Raw genomic sequence first — 10,834 nt, forward strand, 5'->3', positions numbered from 1 at the left:
CGTGGGGGAACGAAAAGATTGAAGAAAGCAGGAGGAAGACTCTCAAGGCTTCAAGAGCCTTCCGTACGAATGCCATTGCAAATGTCTTCCTCCAACGTCTTTAACGATGAGCATCTTCCATGATCTATCCAAGGTACTTCTTTTCCTCTTATCTTCAAGATCCTGAGGAACAACAACAAAGAACAAGTAAAAAATATCTTTGCACTTTACTCAAATGGAACATTCCTAACAAAGGTGCAAAAATTTATACATAATAGGATAATTACTTTAGCATGAAAAGAAAAATTTAGAAAACCAAAGTTTCAAAAATCAAATATCATGTTAAAGAGTGAGCGGAAACGAATTGCAAGAACGCATAATGCATTCATAAGGTCCAATATTGGACAAACACAACCCCATAATGAGAAATAACAAAATGGTCCACTAAGGGACACCACAATAAGCCTACGAAGAGGCATAAGCTACATATGCTTTATTGAATGAGGGCCTAAAAGGCCATAATGAGTATATGCATATACTATTATGAAATGAATTAACACTTAAATAAAATCATTAATGAATATGCTCCAAACATACTTTAGTCAAAATGAACACGGATGCAAATGTTCAAAAGCATGATGAATATGAACTTCAAGGGGCTTTATAATTTTAACACGCATAGATCAACAATAGAGTTTTTCACATCTTTAGGGAGAAGATCTATGTCAAACAAATGTCATATATAAGAAGCATGATTTGACTAAATATATTAAAGCATCCACCCAAGATTCAAAAATGAATATCATTTGAGACAAAAGACTCATTTTGCGTATCAAATACAAAAGATGCCGAAAAACTGTAAGCACTTCATATATAGATTAAATGCTAAAATATCAATTTGATAAAAAAACATATCATGAATATGATTCACTTGTATCTAAAAACACAAGTTATGAATGAAATTTTGCAATTTTCAATAGTAGTTCATCCACTACAAGCAACTACCTCATTAGTCCTCCAAAACCCATAAATCAAGTGTATAAGCCACTAGATCAAGAATATAAATAAAATGCCATTAAAGGCCAAATGACACACACTAAGGTGTGTAAAATACCTTTTGTCTACATATAATAATACTTGAAATGAGTGCATCAACGACAAGAACAAGAGAATACACGCCAACATGGACAAAAAACATCTCTTGTCTATGTAAAAATACACTCAAGATCAAGTATGTTCAGTTACTAGAACAAGAGTATTAAGCCAACCATGGGCTAAAAACATAATAAATCTTTTGTCTACATAAAATGACACTTGAATTGAGTGAAAAAAGCCAACCATGGGCATACAACTCAGCGATTAGAACAAGGACACAAATGCCAACATGGACTAAAGATCACACACCATGGTGTGAATCAATGTGCCTTGTCTACATATGATAACACTCAAGACAAGTGTGTTTTGCTACTAGAACAAGAGAAACAAAGCCAACAAAGGGCTACCAACACACAAAGGTGTAATAAAATCCTTGTCTACATATGATGACACTTAGATAAGGGTTACAAAAGGAGAAGACTATTGAGGCAATAAAACTTGTAATGACAAACATATAAATAAAATCTTGAATCAAAAGAACGATATCCTTAAAAAAGAATACCCATAACAACAATATTTTGAAATAAATGTGTGAATATACACACACTAAGAACACTTGTGCACAAAAGCACAAAACACAAATGTGCAAATGCACTCATAAGATCCTTAAACAATAAAAGGTTGAGCAATAATCTCCAAAAAACCTTGATTTTAATATACCTTAAGACATTTTAAGGTTTCAAACATCATATATTCATCACATTTATATATAAATAAGAGCATCCATAAGATCAATGGCTAAAGGCAGCAGGGGAAACGAGGAGGGGCCGAGCCTCTCCTCATTTTCCTTTTGTTCGGCAGGGGTAAGGAGTGGGGGAAGGAGAGGGCTCGACTGACAGGCCGAGCCTTGCCACGCCAGATAGAAGGAAAACGAGGGGCCGAGCCCCTCTTCTGTGAATCGAAGGCAAAAGGAGGGGCCGAGCCCCTCTTCTGCGAGCAGAGGGTGCAGGGAGGGGGGGTGGGTGGGGGGGGGGCTGTCAGATGGCAAGGCTCGGCCTGTCAATCGATCCCTCTCCTTCCCCCACTCCTTCTTACCCCTGCCAAACAAAAGGAAAATGAGGAGGGGCTCGACCCCTCGTTTCCCCTGTTGTTCGGCGGGGCAAGGATCGGCCTGTCAGTCGAGCCCCCTCCTTCCCCCACTCCTACTCCTTACCCTTGTGATAAAAGGGAGACGAGGAGGGGCTAAGCCTCTCCTCTATGAATCAGAGGCACAGGGAGGGGTCGAGCCCCTCTTCTGCGAGCAGAGGGTACGGGGGGGAGGAGCCTGCCTGACATAAGCGAAACGAGGAGGGGCGAAGCCCCTCCTTTGTGAATAGGAGGCATGGAGAGGGGTCGAGCCCTTCTTCTGCGAGGAGGGAGGCTGCGAGCAGAGGGTGCAGGAGGATCGATCGACATACCTGTTCAGTGTTGACGGAGGGGGAGACAGTGGCTGCCTGTGCGTACCGTCGCCAGAGTTTAGATCGTGGGTGTAGGAGAAAGTTGTAGGGGCTGAGGGGGAGAGGCAAAATCGGGAGGGTAAGCCCCTCCCCCTGTCGATAAACCCCTTTTAGGGTTCGACTGCAAAAGAAATTTGGATCTGGATCTGGGTCGGGTCGGGTTCGCACCCGACCCGACCCGACCCGACCCGGATCTAAAACGTAATTTAAAAATTGAAATGGACATTTTTGGACTCGGTCAAAGTTGACCGAGTCCAAAATGTGGATGGACTCGGCCTCGACTCGTTGACCGAGTTCGACTCGGCGTTGACCGAGTTCGGGCCGAGTCCCAAGCCGCATCCGAGTCCGCACCCATGTCGGGGCGTGTCGACTCGGGTGCAACACCTCCTTAGCAGAGTCCGTGTGACATAGGAAACGAGTTTCCTATATAAAGTAAGTAGGCTTCCCATGTGATGTGAAACGAATTTCTCACTCAATGGGAAACAGGTTCTCATGCATTTTTAGAGTTTTCCACAAGTTTCCGAAACGGTTTCCCAAGAAACAAGTTTCCTATATCTAAGTAAAGTTTCTGGTAACCCTGGTATATGATATTGATATTGACTATCTTCTCAACCCTTAATCAAACTTTGTTGCTATGTCACAGGGATTCGGCTAGCAGGGTGCCGCACCCGCGTCGACGCGACTCGACGCGGGTGCGGTCAACTCGACCCTGGGTGCATTGACCGCACCCAAGGTCATTTTCGTTCATTTTTTTGTTTTTTTTTTTAAATTTTGCCCTATGAAATGGGCTGCAAAATTTAAAAAAAAAATTGCCCAGGCCCAAGATAATGATCATTCCATCGTCCTCATATGTCTTTGGACTTACGTGACGTGGTCGATGTGACCTTTCATTTTCAAAGAAACGTTTTTTGTTCGACGCTTGGGAGACTGACAGGCGTAACACTGCAACTAGTCACTGGTTGTATGTATGGGAAGTCCCTCCTTTTTGTTTTTGCTTTTGCTTTTGGACGACACTTCCAGCTTTTTGAAACGAAAAAGCCATAGAGTGCCAGGCTGTCACGCGCTCCGAGCCTTTCATTTCAGTTCAGCACTCTCTAACCACACTCAAAATAGCTCTTTGTTTTATCCTGGCAGACTCACTCGACTCGACTATAGTCTATAACTGGTTCTTTTGGGCGACTCTTGAGTCTGACTTGCTTTTAATAAGTTAGTCGAGCATTTGAAACAAGTTAGTCGAACCTACATAGTGTGTATTCAAGGCGGGGTGACTGTTGACCCGCTCAGAAGTCACCAAGGTTACGCGGGGTGGGTATTTGCCTTTTTAACCAGGCTTGGATTTTGAGCACCAGAGTTGGCTACTTCAACTCCTCATGTGAGTCCCACAAACACCATCCTCATAAGGGCAGGAACTTGTGACACGCACATTCCCAAGTTGGTCGATACATGACCAAACCATTGCGCGCTGTCTAGCTAAATCGTCGATGCCAAGGACTTGGTTCATCGATGACTCGGTCAACAGCCATTCTTCAAGGAATGCTTGTACTTTTGTTGCCCATGGGACCCGCGCCGGGGGGAACCCCCAGACCCCCCTTATATATATATTTACATTTTTGCCCCTGCCGCACCCCCGCACCCGGGTTTTTTGGAAGTGCCGAATCCCCGCACCCGCACCCGCACCCGCACCCGCACCTGCACCCATGTGACATAGCTTTGTTGCTATTTAATATTTATAAAGTTATGTGCAACTTGTTGGGAAAAGATCTTGTAGATTTAGTTCCCTATCGATGTGCTTAATTAATACTCAATAAGGATATTACTATGTAATTTATGTTTTATGGTAAATGTATTTACTCTCATTTGTGAATAGTATTTCAAGCTCCTCATTCATATTCAAAACTAGTTGTGATCTTATTTGTGTGGATAGAATGTATAACATGTGCTTGTGTATCATGTCAGTTCAAATACTTTATCTGCTGCCTGCTACCCTTTTCCTCTAATGCCAATTTCTCATAAATTAAGATTTGGTGGAGCTGGTCTAGGTTGTTATTGAATTTGAAATGCCTTGTTGATTTTTCTTAAATTAAGATTTTTTTTATCTGCTAATGTTCTTGCCATAACTTTTGATCAATTAGTGTAGAGTAGGTGCTCTCTTGATTGACTTGTTGGGGGAGGAAAAGGCATAGATGCACATTACCGTTTGATCCCAAAAGTCTTTTTGTTTGATGCATCTTTTCCTTTCTTGGTCGATGTTGTAGGTATGTTATGGATGAACTAGGATCAGCTTTGAGGCACAGTGATGAGCCAAACTTCAGGATAGCTCCTTTCCTCTACATGCCTGAGGGTAAACTGGCATCAGCTATAAGGTAGCGCTTTTCATGTTGAATATTATACTCCTTTTTTATTGGAAAGTAATGTGGTATCAGCATGGACTTCTTCCAGTTGATGATACTGGACTTGATAAACTTTATCCTGTTAACTATAGTGGTATTTTTTAGGATGATCTGAGTCTGAAATGGAGAACTAGGCATGGTTCCTTGCAGTTGAAAATGTTTGCAATCTGTGCTGTTTTAACTCATTGTTACATTATGACTGGTCACATGCAATCCTCATTCATGTTAGTGAAATTCCTACAGTTTCTTGTTTTTTCACATATGAACATGCAGTTTGCCATACTGGCAAAAAAATGCAATGGAGACATCAAGGTCCTGTAGAGGCATAGTATCTCATATGTCATAAGTGTGTACTATGTCACATGGGTGCGGCGCTTTCAAAAAATTTGTGTGCGGGGGTGCAGCGAAAATATATATATATATATATATATATATATATATATATATATATATATATATAGTCCAAAAGTTGGTCATAAATGATCCTGGGTGCGTTGACTGCACCCAGGGTCAGGTTGACCACATCGGGTGCGACGCGGGTGCGGCACCTAGTTGAAGAGTCCCTGTGACATAGAGTGTGTATAGACTAGCCTGCCACTCATTCCAAGGCAATGTGTCAGTGGCCAGTCCTATTTTGATCCATTCCTGATATATCTTAAGATAAATCTTATGAATATTGAGTACTGAGTAGTGGTAATTTAATTGGTTTCAGCTTTTCTATATTGTGGCCAATCAAAAATATCCATCAGGGAGAGGAGTGTACACGTGACTTCTTGTTTGGAATAGGAGAAGATAAACAGCGATCTGCTAGGCTTACTGCTTGGTTTCATACTCCTCAGGAGTATTTTATACAGGTAACTATGTTAAGATTTTACTATACTGATTAATGTCCATTAGTTGCTATCTCACTGTTTAATTTTGTTTCTAATCTTTAGAAGTATAGGAAGTATTTTCAGCTACTTCAGTCAAAGAGATTTTGCCCACCTGGCATAGAGGCCCCTGTGACGAAGAGTATACTGCCAACCGATGGTCGTGCACTCCGTGTGTATACTGACATACCCCAGGTTGATGAGTTTCTGACACGCAAGGAATTTGTGCTGAGTAAGTTTTGTCTTCTTTCCTTTAATTGTGAGTAATGATGCAATTTTTTTACAACTTGTTTACCTTCATTGCTGTTCTTATATACTTTTACATTGCTGTCTCTCTCTCTCTCATCTATCTATCTATCTATACATTTTTTTTTCATTTCTTCTTTATTTAGACATTTCATGGAACATGCAAGTGTTTGATTGTTGCAACTTGCAACAATGCAAAGTTTGCTTATTTTGTTGAAAGCTGCATGTAACATAAGCATCTCTGATACTTTTCAATTAATAACGTAAAAATAAATAGATATGTGTTTCTCTTCTATGCTTATTCTGCATTGACCTTTTGTGTTGCTGGTTTGTGCCGTGGGGTACCACAAAAAGTAATGTGTTGCTTTGGATCTTCTGTTGTCAATTTTCCTTGCATATAATGCACACTGAAAGCTACATGTGACGGGTTCAAGCCTAACTTTTCTGTGCACAAGCACGCCACTGGAAGTATCTTGCGCAGGCTTGAGAATAGTATTTACCCTTAAATCTGTGTTTATTTTCTACCCTTTGAATTGGTTTCGTTTGTTAAAACTGCAAGTGTGGTTAAGGTGCAGTTTCTAGAAGACTGATAATATTTTTAGAACTTTTGAGTTTTGGCTGTATATCTCAACTTCATTTGGTCATCTTTTTTTTTTTTTTCAGTCATTGAACACAAATTCATAACCCATTTATGTTCCAAAAACTCTAGAGAATTGATAAAGGAAATTTTTGGGTATAACTGCCATACTACATGGTCCGTGTTTGTCAATTGGACTTTTAGAGGTGTGCTCCTTGGAGCCTGAGCTTGTTCAGGTTTAAGTTTAATGCTCATCTCGCTTATCTGGCTTATCAAAGTGCCGTCAGAGATGTTTTTGAAGGGAGCAGCAGAATTAACGGCCTGTCTCCTAACTAGTTCATAGACTTCCATATAATTAGGATTATGATATCCCATAGTGTAAATTATGAATGCTCAGATGTCTGTTTTTGGGTGCGGAGTATTTTGCAACTCTCAACACCAAAAAGAGAGAGGAGCAGCAGGAGCAGTAGAAGAACAATCTTGACCAAGCTTTATATTCCTTATGGATTTATGCAGCCTTTTTCTTTTATTGCTCCAGTTTGGATTTCATGCCATTTTTCCAGCTTACTGACATAACAGAATGTGGTGGTACTGTATCTATCTTTGGAGGCTTTGTTCTTTGTGTGGAATTAGTTTTCCTTCAACTTATTGGTTTTAACAACCTTTTTTGGTGATTGATGGTGATTGCAGCTGATGAACCCAAAGATGCTGATATTATTTGGACAAGTCTTCAAGTGGATGAAGAAATAAAGAATACTATTGGAATCAAAGATCACCAATACATAAACCAATTTCCTTTTGAAGCTTGTCTGGTCATGAAACACCATTTGGCAGACACCATTCGCAAGGTTCAATCGACTTTAACTCTGATTTTACTCTTTTAGTGTAGTTCTGAAGTTTTGATTCCCCTGAAGGTAAGGTACTTTATTTGGGAAAGCCAACTTGTGAATTGTTATTTTCCTTTCATAATTTGAGATCAAAACAGCATTTTTCTGTCTCTTGCTGTTCGACTTTGTGACTGCATTTAAGCTTATCAATCAAGATGTTTTTGGCTTCCAACTTTGCTTTTTGCAAATTTTCATATAAAAAAACTGGGTGTGACATAGCCAAAGGTGAGAGTGCCAAATGTTGAGCTTGTTTTACTACTTTTATCACTGTTGTTACACTGAGATTTATTTGATTATTGCAATATCTTTTATCCTTGAAAACAGTTTCTCATTTATGCATTAAACTTACTGTTTTCACTGGTTTATCTTTTTTTTCTGTTATAGTACCAGCTTTACTCTATTCAATCTTGTGGTGTTGACATAGTTTTGCTGCTTGTTGCTAGGCACATGGTTCACCAGAATGGCTGCAGACTACTTATAATTTGGAAACACAGCTTTCTGAACTCATTGGTGATTACTATGTCAGAAAAAATGACGGTCTTGACAATCTATGGATTTTAAAACCGTGGAATATGGCTCGAACAATTGATACGACTGTTACTGGAGATCTACCTGCTATAATCAGGCTCATGGAAACTGGTCCAAAGATATGTCAAAAGTATATTGAGCGTCCTGCTTTATTTAAGGGAAGGAAGTTTGACCTGCGCTATATTGTCTTGGTCCGCAGTATGAAACCATTGGAGATCTTTCTTTCTGATGTTTTCTGGGTATGTATGTTGCTTTGCTGCTTTAGATGAAATATCCTTTTATCTCCATTTTCCTTTAAGATCCCTCTTTATTTATCTTCTTTACATTTAAAATGTTTTTTGTGATGGTGGATTATGTGCCTTTTTTTCTTCTTTTGGGTTACAGGTAAGACTGGCCAATAACATCTACACTCTCGACAAGAGCAGCTTTTTTGAGTATGAAACACATTTCACTGTCATGGTATGTTTTAAATGCTCTCTCTTGGTGCAGTGTTCCCTGACTTGGGAATTTTTTGTCGAACTGGAACTAGTCCAAGCAATCATCAATGGCGACAATTCTTTAGAACAATAACTGGTTTGGTTTTAAACAGTTGCAATAGCCAAACCACATTCTGGTTTTTGTTCATGGAGTTTCAGTGGGACCCTCATTGAGCATAATTTATTAGTATCTCATGCTTGGCATGAGTTTTGGTTTATGCTGATGATATGTCTTTCTACTCTCTCTGTTATTTTGTTTACGACTGAGGCTCATTTCTGTTTTATAACAAGTTGAACATAAAGTTTGTTAAATTTTCAATATTGTGTGCTCTTATGCTGTTTGATTCCTTTTCAGAACTATATTGGAAGATTAAATCACATGAATACCCCAGAATTTGTGAAGGAGTTTGAGAAGGAGCATCAAGGTTGAATTTGCCATTTTACTAATAAATTTTCCTTTTTTATTCAAATTGAAAGTCTTATATGTTGAACCTGAATTATTTCTTAGCTTTAAATATTTTCTTAGATGTCTGTTGCTACTGTATTGTAGTAAAATGGCTGGATATTGATCAGAGAATCCGCAAAATGATCCGAGCAGTCTTTGAATCAGCTGTTGTGGTACATCCTGAAATGCATAGTTCGTCTTCAAGGTCAATTTATGGTGTAGATGTGATGATTGATTCCTATTTCCAGCCAAAACTTTTGGAGGTATGCCTCTGAAGTATTTTACCTTTTGCATTTCTCAGAAAAAGGAAAAGAAACTGGAAACATTTAAAAAAATGAAATGTTAGTGGAGCATTTTGATTTTTTAATCAAAGTTGCACACGATTTTTATATATTTTGTTGGCCTTGTTGAGCCAATGTCACAGTAATATGCTTCTTTACAGAACAAGATGGATTGAACCTGATCTGGTGGTTTTCTTTTCAAACAGTTGCCCTGATGGCAATTCCAATCTCTCATATGGCTTTCTGTAATAGCTTGTTTTGTACCCTTTGGATAAATAAACCTTTTATTTTTTCGTTCCTCTTGACTCAATTGAAACCATCCTATTGTAGTAACAGAGTCTGTTCTCTTCCGTTGTGCCCATTTCTCCACTTGTTTTCAAACAAATTTTAAACTATTCCTCCTGCTTGGTCGTTTATTCTCTTTGTTTGGTTTGGTTTGAAATATTCAAATTTTGAAAGACAATTTTTCCGCTCAGTGGTGTACATTGTCATTCAATAGATTGCAAGGACGTGGTAAGATCCAACTGCATATTTGGTGGCTTCCTAGTTCTTGTTTTCTGGAGTTATCTGTTACTCTGGAATCTCTCTTGAACCTTCGCCCGTTTTGCACTTTTTCTTTGCTTAGGTTACCTACTGCCCAGACTGTAATAGAGCATGCAAGTATGACACTGAAGCGATTGTTGGCATTGGCAAGCCTGTCAAAGGTCGTGATTTCTTCAACAATGTGTTCGGTTGCCTTTTCCTGGGAGAAACTACAGATTGTACACAGCTTTAATCATCCCATTAAGGTTCAATAGTTTTGTTGTACTATTTCATGAGCGATATTTACTTTTTGTTTGTAAAAACATGATGATACTCCTCTAAACCATAGGGAATCATGGAAGGACTTGCCCTCAAGTGATTATTATTTTTTGGTGTCAGCTGAGGCATTTTTGACAGGATACCATCGAACTCTTGCTGTTTATTGTCGTATACTCTGAGCCTGTTGGTCAACTGTCTGTAAACTCATTGCCATGCGTCTCCTCTGAACTGTGCCTGACCTTTACAGTTTGGAAAATCATCACTATTTTTCAGGCATCCCTCGTTTTTCTTCAGGCATTGCAAGTGGGAGCCCCTGAGGTTGAGATTTGCTTCCTTGGGACCAAGAGTTGAGCGAACTTTCACAGCTATGTTTTCTCACTGTGAAAGTCATGTATTTTTTTAATTTTTAGTTATTTTGCTTTCAGAAAAAAACAATCACACTTTTGTAAAAGTCTAACAGACTCATCTAAATGAAAATGGTCCATTTTCTCAGGTAAGACAGTGGTTCACACAGGCTTTGCAAACGTGCTTTTCTTTTCTGCTGAATGAGTGAAAGAAAATACTTTTTGGATGGAGACCTCAAGTTTCTTTGCTTTAACAATTGCGAACCCATAACTAAGGTTCCGAACTTTCTTTCTTCTGTTTTGCAATAGTGCTGTATTTTCTTACCCCTTATTCTCGTATTGTTTCTCTTTGGCCTTTTCTCGTGTTTCCTTTCAATTGCATGTGGATGTTTCCAATAAAGTTTGGCTCAGTTTCAAAAT

The 10,834-nt window shown here is 39.2% G+C and overlaps 1 protein-coding gene across 1 annotated transcript in view; it reads left to right on the forward strand.

Moving 5' to 3' along the window:
• Nucleotides 1-10,211, forward strand: part of LOC149841529 (tubulin-tyrosine ligase) — a 30,784-nt gene extending 20,573 nt beyond the window's left edge. Inside the window, exons 7-15 of the mRNA XM_090003891.1 lie at nt 4,826-4,933; nt 5,673-5,814; nt 5,896-6,061; nt 7,343-7,500; nt 7,983-8,306; nt 8,452-8,526; nt 8,899-8,968; nt 9,094-9,251; nt 9,895-10,211. Coding sequence (XP_089860017.1) covers nt 4,826-4,933; nt 5,673-5,814; nt 5,896-6,061; nt 7,343-7,500; nt 7,983-8,306; nt 8,452-8,526; nt 8,899-8,968; nt 9,094-9,251; nt 9,895-10,044 — 1,351 coding nt within the window. The 3' untranslated portion in view covers nt 10,045-10,211. The remainder of the gene's footprint in view (nt 1-4,825; nt 4,934-5,672; nt 5,815-5,895; nt 6,062-7,342; nt 7,501-7,982; nt 8,307-8,451; nt 8,527-8,898; nt 8,969-9,093; nt 9,252-9,894) is intronic.
• Nucleotides 10,212-10,834: the final 623 nt, after the last annotated feature.

The sequence above is a fragment of the Nuphar pumila genome, chromosome 4 (assembly GCF_984573655.1).
Source record: "Nuphar pumila chromosome 4, dmNupPumi1.hap1.1, whole genome shotgun sequence".
NCBI lineage: Eukaryota > Viridiplantae > Streptophyta > Magnoliopsida > Nymphaeales > Nymphaeaceae > Nuphar > Nuphar pumila.